Source organism: Lactuca virosa, chromosome 4 (genome assembly GCF_052849685.1).
Source record: "Lactuca virosa cultivar CGN04683 chromosome 4, Lactuca_virosa_CGN04683_v6, whole genome shotgun sequence".
Classification (NCBI taxonomy): Eukaryota; Viridiplantae; Streptophyta; class Magnoliopsida; order Asterales; family Asteraceae; genus Lactuca; species Lactuca virosa.
Genome location: NC_136429.1, coordinates 179,782,227 through 179,798,978, shown reverse-complemented (window position 1 = coordinate 179,798,978; position 16,752 = coordinate 179,782,227). Strand labels below are relative to the sequence as shown.

Genomic DNA, 16,752 nt, shown 5'->3' with positions numbered 1-16,752 from the left:
ACTATACTATGTTGCTATTAACGTCAATTTATATCGTAGTGTATGAGTTTCGATCCTATTAGCGTCAAGTAATCTTGAGTAGGGTTTGAATGAGATTGCGAGAGGTTTCGTTTGTGATCTTTTTGAGTGTCCGGCTTCGCAACGCAAGGTCCATAGACCCCGTTAAGCCATGATTTAGTGTCCTACACAATCCCGATGATTGTGCAATAGTGTTTTATCGCTTTGGTTCATTGTTTAGCACTGTTAAGGCTAAGGAAAATCAAACACATGAACTTTCCAAATGATGTTTTCTCATTAAAATAGCGAATTGTACAGTGATTACATAACGTAAACCCTATCATACAAGGGTTAATGGAGTTGACCGGTTTGACTAGTTGACTTTGTTTGACTTTGACTTGACCGAAATTTGATGGTTGTCACAATAAGCATGATCATTACCACATCAAAACAGGTTTATAAGTTCAAAAACAGTTTAGGGTAATGATCCTAGTCCAATTCCCGCCAAAAAACTCGAAAACCTGCATTCTTGAGCATCAACTCGTCGAGTGCAAGAACAAACTCGGCGAGTTGGTCAGAATTGTGCTTGGACTCGGCGAGTCCCCCAGTGGACTCGGCGAGTCCACTGTCTAGAACAGCAGAAAATCGATTTTTCAAGCTTTAACAACAAGTAGCATCAAGTATAATTGAAAACAACCCTAGGCTCTGATACCACTGTTGGGTTTTGAGAATTCTAACACTCCTAAGGTGTACATGCAACCCTAAATACCTTGGATCTATGTTTTCTCTATTATACATGCAAACTTGAACTTTCCAAGGTATTATCCTAGCTAGCATACAAAACTTGATACTTGGGTAATAAAACAAGTTAGATAACATACCTTTTGTTGTTCCTTGCTATCCTTGATGTGTTTGGCCTTTAAGAACTTAGCACCAATAGTATGAATGCCTCAAATGGAATCACAAAATACCTTTGGACAAAGGAGACTTTTGAGAGAGTATCTTCTTGCACCAAAATCGGCTTGCCCTCTTATGTATCACTTAAGTGCCATTTTGGTAGCCATGAGGTTTCTTATATAGTGTGGCAAACTAGGGTTACACCATGTAAACCCTAATGACTTTCCATATCCCTCATGCTCCATGGGTTTAGCCCAACATGAAGAACTATGGATCATAAGCCCACTTTATAAGAATGAATGATTTACCAAATCTACCCCTTATATTTAATTAGTCTCTTTTGATCACAAAATTAATTCCAAATTAATTCTTGATCAATACTAATTAAATAATATGATTTCATATTAATATATTAGAACTTATAATATATTAATAAACCATAAATAACCTCTTCTCAAAAGTCCATCCAATCAAATTGTCCTGGTGATATGCAACCTAAATGGACCATGCTACTCTCGGGTCAAGAACATGTCAATAATAGTTATGGGCTTAGACACCTAATCCAACACCATCACCATTTGCTTTTCCTTTCGTCACATCATCTCGAGGTTCGTGGTGTTCTCTTGAGTGTTTAGCAAACTCCTCGATTAACGCCTTGTTGGTTGCTGAATGCTTTTTAGTCATTGGTCCTTGAGAGTCAAGGAGTTGGCGAGTGCTCACATTAATTCCATCATAGAAAATGGAAATCTCTTGTTGTACGTTAAGATCATGTTGTGGACAATTGCGAAGTAATCCCTTATAATGCTCCAACGCTTCATATAGAGATTCAACATCTAATTGTTGGAAATTTTGGATCTTATTTTTTAGCTTTGCTATCTTTGAAGGAGGGATAAATTGCTCAATGAACTCATTGTGAAGATTGGTCCATGTAGTGATCACGCCAGGTGCAAGTGACTTTAACCGATCTATAGCAGCTCATGTAATGTGACTGGAAGCATCCTTAGTAGCACTGCATCTCGTGAAACATTTGGAACATTGAAGTAGTTTGCAATGTCCAACACCTCGTCAATATGTCGAAAGGCATATTCATGGTCCTTCCAAGAAAACGGAATATTTTTGAGCATCGAGAGAATGTGTCCATTGACGTCAAAGTTTGTCGTTGTTGGAATTTCTAGTGGCACAAGACCTGACCCATTGTCATTAGGCATCCGCCTTTGGTACTCCTCCATGGTCATTTCATCAATGTTCACCATCGTGTTGTCGGGTTCACTTTTGAATTCTTCTTCATAATCTCTCTCAGTTTTTGTTTTCGGCTCGTACCCGGTGTCTTTCTTGTCGAGAGTCTTTTCGAAAGTTTCTACCTTGTCTATTTGAAAACCTCTACTAGATTCGCCTTGCTTTTTATCCTTCTTCTTGTGAAAAGCGGATTTTGGATTATCAAGTGGTGGAACAATTTTAAAATTTGATCCCTTGTTTATATATCACTGAAACAAAACAAAAGAAACACGTAAAAACGAACTAAAATGAAATAAACAAAAAACTGAAAAACACAGTTTTCACGTCGTGGCCAAAGGATGGTCACGTCGTGATATCTGATAAAACAAAAAAACTAATAACGAACTAAAAATTAACTTTTGCGGTTTTTACCCCACAAAAAGGATCAAATAACAAATAGGAATTAAATTAAAACTAAAATAAGTCGTTCCCCGGCAACGACACCAAAAACTTGATGTGTAGTTTTATATACCTACTAGTTTTCAATTTATAAACTTAATCAACTTAAACGCACTTAGGCAGTGTACCTAGTCAAATTATAGAATAGTAAAGTAAGTTGGGTGTCGATCACAGGGAACGATATTTTAATTAATAAAATAACTACTAAAAGCTAAAGTAATTAGAAACAACTAATATTGGGGGGTTTTATCTGATTTTTCAAGTTCAACTTAACTTAAATTAGTAACTAAAACAACTAAAAACTCAAGCAAACAATTAAAGTTGATTATAAATCAAGATAATAAAGATACTTCCGTTTAGCTTTAATCACCTTTTTTCCTATAGTTAGTTTCAAAACATGGATTAATTTCAGTTGGTTACCAATATAAATGTTATTAGAAGTCCTGGTCCGATCTCCTAATGTTTTCACTAATTTATGAACTACTATGCAATTGTCTTACACACGTGGGACACTTAAATGATTATTGAGGATTATTGGGCTATGAATGATAATCTACGATTAATTATCTATGATGTAGACAAATAATCAAAACATAAATTATGATGTAATTATATTCTCTAACACAGTTAAAGCAACAATCTTTATAACCTAATCTAGGATTTGGCCAATCACTAGCTCTAGCAATTCAAGATTCATAAATAACTAGGTAAACAAGTTCATGCACTTAAAGTGATCATTCAACTACACAAAACTTGTAATCTAAGTAACAAAGATTGAAACTTTTAACATACTAGGTATTGATATATATCAAACACAAGCTAAACCAACATCATTAAATCCATGAAAAGAGAAACTAACATGTAGTATTAGGGTTCATCATTACTAAACGAAAGTAAATGGTTTTAGCCCATGATTAAGGCAGCAAAACACACAATCAAATAGAATGCTAGGTTAAACATGATTAAATCTAGGCAAATCGAATAAGTGATGTGAAATCTTGCTCCAATATCTTGATCTCTTGATCTCTAATCTTCTTCTGCCTTCTAAGGGTTCTTAGAAGGTGTTTTCTCTCTTTTTAATCACAGCTCTCTGCTCTAGAAGTCTCTCTTTCGACCTAATGATCGGAATATATAAACTTGCCAAAATTTGGTCTCCACGACGTGGGAAATAGATGCCACGTCGTGGGAGTCATGCTAATCCCGTATGCGCTAAGTAATCTGTGTTTTTCCGTAGAAGTTTCTTGGTCTTGACACATGGTCACGTCGTGACAAGTAATAGTCATGTCGTGAGGAAGGTTTTTGCTAGGATCGAGAAGATTCTTTATGCCACGTCATGGGAATCAAATGTTCACATCGTAGGAAATGCATTATGCTCGATTTCTTCTTCCTTTTTCTCCCAAAATCAGCTTCAGCCCTCCAAGTATCCAGCTTTCGTAAATTTCAGCTCATTTTCCTTGAGAATGTCCTTTTTGGCTGCAAGATAGAATTTAACTTTATAAGTATCAAATATATTTGTATTTTCCCAAATTAATGCTCAAATGTATTAAAATAATGCCTTAATAAGTGTATAAATATGACAATATCATTATACATCGATAAATGATTGAATGTTTATTAACAAATTGAAATGTTGTTGCATAATTGATGTCAATAACAATTGTGATGTATAAGAATTATGATGTATTGCTTTATAAAAAAACATAATTATTGAAGTATGCATTTAACTTAAAATGTTAATTGGCTAAATTTTTTTCACAATGCCTATTTGAGAGTTAGCCTAGGTTATTATTCTTTTTTTTTCGAACAACCTAGGTTATTATTCTTTTTTTTTTGAACAACCTAGGTTATTATTCTTTTTTTTCGAACAACTGAATGATTCCATTATGAAGTTAGCGTAAAGCTAACAAAAAATAACGAGATGGAAAGAATAGGGTTTAAAGGCCAAAACATTCTGCTAATACTTATTTTTCTATTTCTATTCGCAATCCAACTATAGGAATAATCAATCAATCTATCAGTTAATATATTCCTTCTAGATTTTTTGACATCGAAAAGAATATCCAAATGAGCCACCACATAATCATGATTATAGCCCCCAACACCAATCATTTGACATTAGAAAGTCGATGCACCTCGATTCAATGAACTACATCCTCAACAATGATAAAAATTAAGTGATCAAATCGCACCATCTTCGAGTGAAACTCCATAAAGCCAATGCCGCCTAACAATGGATGAAAATATGCTCTAAATCTTCCATACCCGAGTCACAAATACCACAAATATATGGAAGGGATTTCAATGCCTTTCGCATCCAAATTAACCTGAGTAGAAATAATATTTAACAAGACACGCCAATAAAAAATATTAAGTTTACGAGTAAGATACTTAATCCATCTGGTATATATATATATATATATATATATATATATATATATAGAGAGAGAGAGAGAGAGAGAGCGAGAGAGAGAGAGTAAATTACACGAATCGTCCCTCGTGCAGGTGCCAAAAGACACGTTTAGTCCTTATTTTTAAAAATTAACTCGGACCGTCCCTCACATCGTAAAAAGTTACACGCTTTGTCCCTCATTAGTTTGAATTTGCACGCTTCATCCCTTATGGGACATAGAATGACTATAATGCCCTTTTAAATTTATTTTTTATTTATTTTTGACAAATCTGATTATTATTAATTATTAAAAAATATTTTAATCATTTATATACAATTTCTCTCCCCTCTCTCTCTCTCTCTCTCTCTCTCTTGTTGAAGAACACATCACCCCACCACCACCGGAGATATGCAAAACCACCAGTACAAACCCCTTTTTACCACCATTACCGTCCACCACCTCATTTTTTCTCTGCATTGTCTTCTTCTCAACTCCGAAAACCACCGAGTGCTGCTTTTCACCTCCGATAACCCCTACCACACCAAATCAGATTATGCCATCAAAAACCAAAATAAATCTGAAATCAAAATCCAAAATCAAATTCAAAACTTAAGCTACATGCAAAATCTCATATCAGAAAAGGAAATCATAACACCAAAATATAAGCTACAGTCTAAACAATACCTAGATGCTAAATTGAAAAACTCGAAACCCTAGTGCTTCCTGTTTGAGAGTTTAACAAAATCAGAACTGGGAGTTTAGCAGAATCAGAACTGGGTTTTGTAATCCTTGAACCCTATCATGAACCATGATCTTCTTGGAGGTTGCAACCATGATCCTCGATTTCACACACCCACACACACGACGACTAGTAAATCAAACAAACCTAGGCCACATTAGCAGCAGGGAAGGCGACAACAGGACATGGAAGGCGGCGACGGGCCACTGGTGTTCTTAAGGCAGATGGGAGAACAAAGATAGGGGATGGTAGTTTGGGGTCCGATTTTGGTTCACTGATTTGGGGTTTCGCCGGTTTCATGGAGGTAAGTGGCAGCACTGTGTAGAGTGGGTGAAAAAAAAAGGAATCGAAGGTTGAAGGAATTTGTAGAAGGGGAAGGGGAAGGGGTAGGGATTATCTATTTTCATTTTTTTTAATCTAAAAATATTAAATATAAAACAAAAGAAAATAAGAAATCAATAAATAAGGGCAAAATAGTCTTTTTATGCCCAGAGGGATGAAGCGTGTAAATTTTAAACTAACGAGGGACGGTCCGAGTTAATTTTTAAAAATAGGGATTGAACGTGTTTTTTGGCACCTGCACGAGGGACGATTCGTGTAATTTACTTATATATATATATATATATATATATATATATATATATATATATATATATATGACTCATATATATATATATATATATATATATATATATATATATATATATATATATAATTATAAATTATATATATATATATATATATATATATATATATATATATATATATATATATATATATATATATATATATATTACCCTTAGGAAGAATGACCTCATCAACACGTCTTCTAACTTCCGCTAACGAAAAAGAGTCTAGAGCACCCAAGTTGCACTCCATCTATTAACAGAATTTCAAGAATGGAAGTCATGTAGTAAGTCAAGAAGTTGTTGCAAAAATTCAAATACGGTTCCTTAGACAATAGACCGATTCCAATACCAATCTCACTAAGTATCATTCCATCTCTGATCAATTAAGCAATCTTTATCGGCTTATAATGTGAACAATGTAGGAAAACGGACCATTAAAGGATTATCAAAGAGGAATATACATAAAATATAACATTCCATGGATCCAAAAACACGTCTCATTAAATCCAAAAATCTAGCAAATAATTGATCATACTTATGATTTTTCTCGATTCCAAACAAAATCTTGAAATGAATGAATTGTTTAATATAGTGGGTGGCCTAAAAATACAATTATAATGATGATAACATTCAAGCCGTTGCGTTTTTCTTCTCAACGAGTTTCTCAATAAGATCAGCTGCTTCTTGAACCGTAGTTATGTTTTGGGAATTCTCCTCTTCAACACTGATGCCAAATTCTTCTTCTAATGTCATCACTATTTCAACCTATATTTATCCAAACATTCATGGCCCAATTTAGATCACGTTCTTATAATAGGTAACCTAGTAATAAAAACATAAACTTATATACATAGTCTTGGATTGCAATCCGATTATATATTTTTTAATCTATAGTCATAATTTATGTGCATCTTGTTCATGCAAAATACAAATCAAGAACAAATATACAAAATTTTAGCTAAGCGTATTATATTGTTTTATTAGTTATTACAAAGCATCAACATTAAAGCCATTAGCTATACCAATAGGCGTAAGTTATGAAAATGGTCCTTGTGGTTTGAGAAATTTGCATTTCAGTCCAATGTAAAATTTGATTTTCTTGCACGGATTGTTCTTATTGTTTTATTTTCTTGCAAATTAAAAAACTAGCAGCCAAATTGATCATATTTATTAAATAATAATAATAATAATAATAATAATAATAATAATAGCTGAGGTCGGATTTAATGACCAAAAAATGATAGTTGCAAGAAAATAAAACCACAAAGACGTATCTAATAATAATTAGAACAATAAACTCATTAAACACGTTGTTTTGAAGAGTTTGGTCATAAAGTTGGTTAGTAGAAATAATAAATTTAAGCAATGACGAAAATATACCGTATCAAGGGAATCGGCACCAAGGGCTGAGAATTTAGAGTCAGGTTCAACCACAGAGTCTGCTGACAAAGCCAATTGCGTCTTAACAATTTCACAAACTTTGGTCACTGTCTCTGGTTTTGCCTATATTATCAAATTGTATGATTTACCAATATCAATTTTAATTATTTAATAGTCCGATATAAACATAATCACCTGCATATATATTTGATTTTTGATAAACAAAATAGGAAAGAGATTACTTACTGCACAAGAGATTTGAAAACGGGATTCTCTCAGTCTCAAGCAAGGGACGCCACTTGTGACCCGACCCAATGAGATTAACTTGTGTATCGAAGGTTTGCCTATTATCTATGAGAAGCAAACAAATTAAATTAATGTGAATAAGTTACAGTTAAGTGTTCATTTCAGCTTATTTATGTATCTATAATAAATGAGTGATTTGATCAGCCATATTTACTTAAGACGGGTCGTTGGTAATATTATTAAAAGTAGTCAAAATGTAACATGTTGATAAAAAAAAGGTTATTGAAGTACATCCTTAATCACTAAATTAAAATATATATTATTGCAATAATATAGTTTTATAATCATATTTAACAAAATAGTTATATATGAAGACAAAAATTCAACTCAATCCAATGCAATGCATGCGTCTTAAATTTTAAATCTTTGCATCCATTGCTGAAATCACCAATTTTACATTCTCTATTTACATACAGGCATAAATACATATGACTACAGACATATACATCTTATCTTATTTACATGATAAACTTGAGAACATTAATAGAAGGCGTAACTAAGAATTAAGATTAGGATTTATATATAGGCGGTTAAATAAACAACATTAGTGGTGCATAATAATGGGTTATATATAATCGTTTCTTTTATTGAGTTCTATTATAGACGTGTTCAAATAATTCTTTTTAAATCAATTTAGCACACACCTTGACATTTTTAGCCAATATTGTGTAGCCCAATATCTTTATTCCTCAAGAACCTACCAATCTAATTACCATTTTCTAATGCTTCAAGCCAAAATTAAGTAAGCATAATTAGCACAATAACCTCTAACCATATTATAAATTGAATTGAAGATATTACACATTAATGTACTACTTTTTACAGGCTTTCGGAATATTGAATCACCTACATCAATACCATAATGGTGAATAAACTAAAACAAGGAACTTTGCTATTTTAGAAAGTAGAAATGGGAAGAAGAAGTCAAAGAGTTGACCTGATTGGTGTGCATGGAAGAAGTCGTGAACTTAACACAAGTGATCGGAACAGCAGCCATTGCGAGGTGAATGGGAGTTTTCGTTGGTTTTTTTGTGTGGGGATTATGAGATTAGGGTGTGTGTTAGAAAGGATTGGTCGACTTTACGATGTCGTAATGGACAGACAAGTGGGTTAATGGATATCGTTTTGAGGTACGAGTGGCGTGAATTAACCCACACGGGGTGCACCCTATCCAATCCAGATACAGAATCTACTTTACCAGCTGGCTGACGTGGCGAATCACTTTGGTGAGTCATGGATGATGACTCACGAGTCACGTGCTCGTTTTGAAAAAAAAAAAAAAAAGATTTGAAAATAAAAACTCTGGCTTCGCCCGGGTTCGAACCGGAGACCTTCAGTGTGTTAGACTGACGTGATAACCAACTACACCACGAAACCATCTTGACTTATTTATATATGAACATTGTCATAATCTTTATTTTTATTTTAAATACATTGTAATTAAAATGAAAAGTTTTTATTTTTTATTTTTTATTAAATCATAAAAGAGTAATATACAAAGTTTAAATTATATAACATTTTATTGTTTTATTAAATATGTTTACGTGTTAAACTTTCGATCACCCGTAGGGTTTGTTTGAATAAAAGGAATTATAAAATTTTAGGTAGGGGTGAGCATGGTGCGGTTCGGTGCGGTTTTTGGCTAAAACCGAACCGAAAACCGCAACTTTGGTTTTTTGAAATTTTTAGAAACCGCACCGTTCGGTTTTTATGCGGTTCGGTTTTTGCGGTTTTTATTGCGGTTTTTTACGGTTCGGTTTTTTTTGCAGTTTTTTGTTAGTTTTTTTTTTGTTTTCGTTTTGCCTTTTTACTAAAACTCAAGTAACTCAGAGAGTTACATTGACTCAGATGAGGAGTGCTAAACATTTTTTGGAAATAAACCGATACCACCGCCTCTTAGTTTGAAATCAAATTACATAACCACTCATCCAACATGTATCTAATGCTTGAATATAATACGATTTTAATATAATATTTGTTTCACAGGTACATGCGATAATATCAATTAATGTATTCATAAAAATGATACTATCATCACTAGTACTCTTTCATATTTAAATGTTAAAAAATGTCATAAACATTATTTGTTATTGTAATTACCACTAAATGTATGCTTAAAAATATACAATCATCCTCCGATAGATAAGATATATATTTATATTTATAGAAATTTTAATTGTCATAAGTTCTTGGTTCTTACAAATATCAACACTTAATATATATATATATATATATATATATATATATATATATATATATATATATATATATATATATATATATATATATATATATATGCGGTGCGATTCGGTTTTTTGCGGTTTTCGCGAGATTAGAAACTGCACCGCACCGAGTATTTTCGGTTTTTGCAAAACTAAATACCGCACCATCGGTTTTCATTTCGGTTTCGGTTTTTCGGTTTCGATTTATGCGGTTTTTTCGGTTTTTTTGGTTTGCGTTTCGGTTTTTGCTCACCCCTAATTTTAGGGTTGAATTATATAAAAGTCCATGAAGGATTATACTGAAAAATCAAGAAACTGTGGTAATTTTCATACAATTTGTCATACAAAAGTTTATAAAACCTTAACAAAAAGGAGAAAGGCATTAAAGACCTCTTCTCTCACAGATAGTGTTTACATGTTGTGTAGAGTTTCAGACTTAAAGTGGGACATACGTGTAGATTGAAAAATAGATTTAGGAGAAAGACATTAAATGAGTCCCGCATTGGTAGAAAGATCAAACTCAACTAGGTTTATAAGCTTGAATGCATGAAAGACTTACAAGCTTGTGTCTATGGTTTTACTTCAAATCCTACCCGCGCGCAGTGGGGTGCAAACCTTGGATTTCGTAGACCAAAATCATCGAACTTGTGCATTGACACGAATGCAACTCCAAAAACACAGGCCCTTGTTTCTACTAAATTTGACAGTTTTGGTCTCTAGTTTGAATTTTGTAACTGATGCATTAATTATGTATTTAATGGCATTTATTGGCATTCAATGCCTCAATCAATTTCTTAATGACGATTGATTTGTTGTTGTTACTTGTTCAGCTATAAAAGGAGACATTCACTGTCTCATTCAACACACGAATGAAAATACTCTTCTTCCTTCTCCTTCTCTGTACACCTGCTTCCGGCGATTTCTTTCAGGCAAGTGAATATATCCGTCAGTACACACTGTTACGGTTGTTGTACCCAGGGAACAGACGTCGAATATGTTTAAGGGAATCGAGTCCAACTCGAGTCTCAGCCACTGCGTTTATTACTAACTTTTTTTTACAGAAATATTCAAAGAAAAAAACAAAGTTTTTAACTAACAAATTAATAGTAAAAAAGTCTTATATATATATATATATATATATATATATATATATATATATATATATATATACACATATATATATATATATATATAGGGACGGTTTACTTGAGATTAAAAAAAAAAGTAGAGATCTTAAGATTCAACCTGAGCCATATATTTTTCATTTGCCGCTCTAACGCTCCAGTGTACCGACAACAGCAGTGTATGTGTAATCATAAATGATTATACATATATGTATGTTCACAGACTGAGTAATCATATATGATTATGACAGTTGGTGGCAGAAAAGGTGGTGGTGACAGAAGTGGTGGTGGTATAAGTGACGGAGGTGACAGTGGTGGGGTCGACTGGTGTCAGAGGTGGTGATAGTGGAGGTAGGGATGGTGGCGGAGGAGAAAATGAACGAATGATGCTATATAATCATTCCCTATAATCATTTATGATTATAACAAGCCTTCTGCGCGGTAGGTCGGAGGGTTTGAACGGCAGACTTGAAATATGTGGTTGAGGTTGAATCTCAAGATCTCTATTTTATTGTTAATCTCAACGGAGCTTTTATATATATATATATATATATATATATATATATATATATATATATATATATATATATATATACTAAGTGTGATACACATGTATTACATGAGTTTATTTAAAATAAAAACTAAATACAAAAATTTAAACATTTGAGAAGTTTCAATTTATAAGAAAAGTGAGAAAACATTGAATTATAAAAATTAAAGTCTTTTTTTTTTCTTTTTTAAATTTAAACAAATAATTTAGATAAATAAATAAAGAAAATTAATGAATCTTTAATTTAGTAATTTTGAAATTAGAAGAAAAGTCAATTAATGAAATTGATATGCATTTATTATTGCATTTAAATACTATCTGGAATTTAAGAAAATGAAAAATAAAACATAAAATGACATGTGGAATAAAAATTAATTTAAAATAACCATAAAATTACATGTGGCAAAATAAATGAGAATGTGACATGTGACAAAAAGATCTTTATTTATTACGGCGGATATATATATATAAATATATATATATATATATATATATATATATATATATATATATATATATATATATATATATATATATATATATATATGTATATATATATATATATATATATATATATATAAATAGATAGATAGATTGATAGATAGATAGATAGATAGAGAGAGAGAGAGTTAGGTTCATATATAATCTACGAGTATTGTGTGAATGTATGACTCATTCTGGACCAATCATTTGATAGAGGTATAATAGTAACTTTAGCTATAATTAATTATGGTAAAAAAATAAAGAGAAAATTGCAAATTTAGCCAAATACACTAATTATTTTGTGGAAAATAGCCAAAAAAAACCAAAATTGCATTTTTAGCCACTAAAATTGCAGATGGGTATAATCCATCTGTGATTTCGCCATGCCATCTGCGAACGTACAAGTGGCTAAAGCACAGACGTGCTTTAGCCCCTTGTACGTTCACAGTTGGTTTTTTTTTCGTTGTATATATATACCCCTTTTCAACCTAAAATCGCAGATGGACTATGTCCATCTGCGATTTCCTCTCCTTTTGAACTGCGATTTTGTGAAACTTTTTTTTCGTTTTTTCTATTTTTTATTTTTTTACTATGAAATTGATAGGTTTGACTACAAAACAACATTATTATATATAAATTTTTTCAATAAATTATCATTTTTGTTGTTATTTTTTTGGAAAATTTGTTTAAAACATCTCTAAGGAAATCGTCCATTATATCATCCATGATAGCGCTAAGGAAATCGCAGAGAAAGAGAGAGTTTCTCCAAGAAAGAGAGTGAAAAATGAAGGAAAAAAACGTTTTTATACTAGATCCCAAGAAATCGCGGATGGACTTCACAAAATCACAGATGGACTTTTCCATCTGCGAACGTACAAGTGCCTAAAGCACATCTGTGCTTTAGGCACTTGTACGTTCGCAGATGGAAGGGCAAAATCGCAAATGGGTTTAATCCATCTGCGATTTTAAGAGCTATTTTTGTAATTTGGGATTTTTTTTGCTATTTTCCACAAAGTAATTAATGTATTTGGCTAAATTTGTAATTTTCTCAAAAATAAGTCAATTAATAACTCCTTAAAATAGGCTATCGGTTTAAAACCCCTATATCAACATCACCACCATATCGTCTTCATCACCATCGACCCAAAACATGATCGCTAATCATCTGGAAATAAAACCCATCAAAATCTCTCGATTAACCTTTAATCACTATCTTCATAGAACAATAACAGCTCCATTCTTAGACCCCCAACATTGCAACTTGTGCCATCATCACCGCCAAGATTAACAACCTCCTAGAAGAGTCTTGATCTCGTTTTATACCAACCTGTGAATCGAAGGTAAAGGAGAAAGAAGGCAATTAAAGGAAAAGAGAGCATGTAAGTTTTTACCAATGATTTGTATATTTTCGAGTTTGATTAAAACCTGCTATAGAAAAAGTATATAGAAACTCTTGTGTGTGTATATGTGTAATTAGGGCTTTATAATTTATTTATAGTCGGGACTAAATGAATGGTCAACTTTTTTCTGATTAATGTTTCATGCTGCGTTTTTTTTACTGATATATACACAAACACGATAACATACATACTTGATTGATTTTTTATACAAGGGCATTGACTTATACACACACATAAATATATACATGCATAACCATGATTGATTTTTATTAAAAAAATTTCTATTGGTACGTAGGTATAAAGAAAGAGACATGTATGTTTCAGTTCAGTATTTTTTTTTTGTATCCAATGTTCTTCTTTTGAGAAAATTGGTGCCCGCTTAGTTCTCTAGAAATTTGTAGGTTTTTCTTGCTTGCCAAGTGTTTGCTAATATTACCAAATGAAATGTGCTAACCTTGTGTTTTTATATTGATATTCTTGATTAGGACTTTATCTTGTATTTTCTTAGAATAAAGATGAGATTTTTTTGCATTTCCATTTCCAAGAATTATTAATGTCGCCAAAATTTGAAGCTATAACATTTTTTTTTGCAAATTAGCAAGAATGATAGATAGTATGCAACGAAAAACTTAACTTATTAATGTCAAAATGGTTCTTTTTATGAAATTTGGCATGATTTTATTTGAGGAATCCTCAAACAAGTAAATGCCAAGCCTTATTACCTTGTTTTGATATGAAAAACATACTATTTTGCTTGTACCATTTTCTAAAGCATCTTTCTGTTTCCTCATTTAGGATGTAAATTTTTTATTGTGTTGATAGCTATAACTTAATGTTACAAAATGGATAAGGATATTCTTTAATAATGAAAGGCTAAAACCAATGTATATTTTTAAGAATGAAAGGCTGAAAAAAAAAGGACTAATTTTTAAGGAATGTTGCAGGTATTAAAAATAGAGGTATGAGAAAACCATCAAAAGACAAAGATAGAGGTATGGAACAACCATCAAAAAGAAAAGACAGATTCTTCAAGAATGATGAGAGATTCTTTAAGAATGATGACAAATTCTTAAAGAATGTATTCTACACTATAAATTTTTGTGTATATTCTTCTGATAACAGATTCTTAAAGAATGTATTCTATATTACAATTATTTTTGTATATTCTTCAAAAGTGATAACAGATTCTTAAGGAATGTATTATTTTTGTGTATATTCTTCTGATAACAGATTCTTAAAGAATGTATTCTATATTACAATTATTTTTGTATATTCTTCAAAAGTGATAACAGATTCTTAAGGAATGTATTATACATTATATTTTTTTTTGTATATTCCTAAAAATGATGATAGATTCATAAAGAATGTAGTATCGAAGTTTGTGTATATTATTTAAAATGGTGTATATATTCTTGTTTTATGTTATAAAAATGGTTTTATTTTTATATTATATGCATTCTTGATTGAATTTTAATATATTTTTATTAAAGAATGACATGTTGTTGGCTTATATATAAGGTGTATTTTTTAAAAACGCTGCTTCTCAAAAAAAAAAAACTTTAAGACCAAAAGAGTAAAAAAACTATTAGACAAAATCATATTTTTTAAGAATGAAAAAATCAAAATACATGTTCATATGTGTTGCATGAAGACGTATTTTAAAAAAATTATTTAATTTAAATATGTTGAATAAAATATGAGATTTGATTTCATTGTAATTAATTAATTCTACTTAACTGCCTAAAATATAGATAATTCTCATTTCTTTCTCCTTATAAAATGTCATAGTTGCCCTTATAATTAATAATTATAATTATATAGAATATGCTAGTCAATGTTAATAATATGTACCCTAAGATCATATATTTACATTCTTTTTAATCTAATTGCCACAATTTGGTCACACATTCATACAATACTTGTGATTCACATTTGATCCTAACTATATATATATATATATATATATATATATATATATATATATATATATATATATATATATATATATATATATAACTTACAACTACTAAACTACAAAATGTTACGATCCAATAACGATTAAGAATCACAAGAAACAAAAATAGACAAATATAAAAATAACATACAACCAAATTTTGATTATTTTAGTATAGGTATAAACATAAAACAGAAACAAAACTGTATTAGTTAAACAAATCATGAGTTGCTATAACTCTTTCCATAACAGTAGTTTAGGAAGACATAATTGTGTTTAGAAGCAATGTATTTTGAGACAATCTTCATTTCAAATATTGTATATTCAACACAAATGATCAGGAGTAATTAGTTAAAAAAAATGGTTTTCTTTAACCAATATCTAGTTATAAATTATAACATAAAGTCTTAAATATTAATGATAAACATTAATTTTTTTACATAGCATAATAATCATATTATCCAAAATTATGACTTTTCTTGTATTTTTGTATGTCGATGCTTACAGCATATTCGTTGGTTCTTGTATTTTTGACTTTTTGTATGTCGATCATATTATCCACAACTACTATTGCTTTCCAAACATGAGAACTAGAGCATTTAGTTATAAAATACAAATACAATTTTATTGAATAAAAAATATCAACCATTATACTATATATTAAAACAAAAGTCCTTATGAATATACAAAATACAGATACAATTTTATTGAATTAAAAATATTAATCATTATATTATACTATATATATAAACAATAGTGTAATTTCATGTTTTCATATTTTGGCCACATATGTTTTATATTTCATACTTTAGCCACAAAATTCATTTTTTGATATATTTAGTCCCTAGACTATAGTTTTGTGGTTTGCCACAAAAGTTTCTTTTGTTGATAAAAGTGACTCTAACTTTCGTATGTTGGCACCTTTCACCCCTACTTTGTAGAATGTCACTTTCGACACCTTTATTTTGTAAAATATCACTTTTATCTAGACCTGACAAACGCATCGT

At 31.0% G+C, this 16,752-nt stretch overlaps 1 protein-coding gene and 2 non-coding genes across 3 annotated transcripts; 1 reads left to right on the top strand and 2 right to left on the bottom strand.

Annotated features, from left to right (window-relative positions):
- The first annotated feature begins 1,657 nt into the window (after nucleotides 1-1,657).
- LOC145110216 (small nucleolar RNA R71) lies at nucleotides 1,658-1,764 on the top strand. Its single transcript, XR_013709596.1, has one exon. It is a non-coding gene; the product is annotated as a small nucleolar RNA R71 (small nucleolar RNA).
- Nucleotides 1,765-6,807: 5,043 nt separating this feature from the next.
- ACP4 (acyl carrier protein 4) lies at nucleotides 6,808-9,108 on the bottom strand. The gene is made up of 4 exons (XM_079044714.1): nucleotides 8,950-9,108; nucleotides 7,953-8,057; nucleotides 7,707-7,829; nucleotides 6,808-7,091 (listed from the first exon to the last, which is right to left on the bottom strand). The coding sequence occupies exons 1-4, from the start codon at nucleotides 9,007-9,009 to the stop codon at nucleotides 6,957-6,959; spliced, it is 423 nt and encodes a 140-aa protein (XP_078900840.1). The 5' UTR covers nucleotides 9,010-9,108; the 3' UTR covers nucleotides 6,808-6,956.
- Nucleotides 9,109-9,315: 207 nt separating this feature from the next.
- Nucleotides 9,316-9,389, bottom strand: TRNAV-AAC (transfer RNA valine (anticodon AAC)). Its single transcript has one exon. It is a non-coding gene; the product is annotated as a tRNA-Val (tRNA).
- Between the last annotated feature and the right edge of the window lie 7,363 nt (nucleotides 9,390-16,752).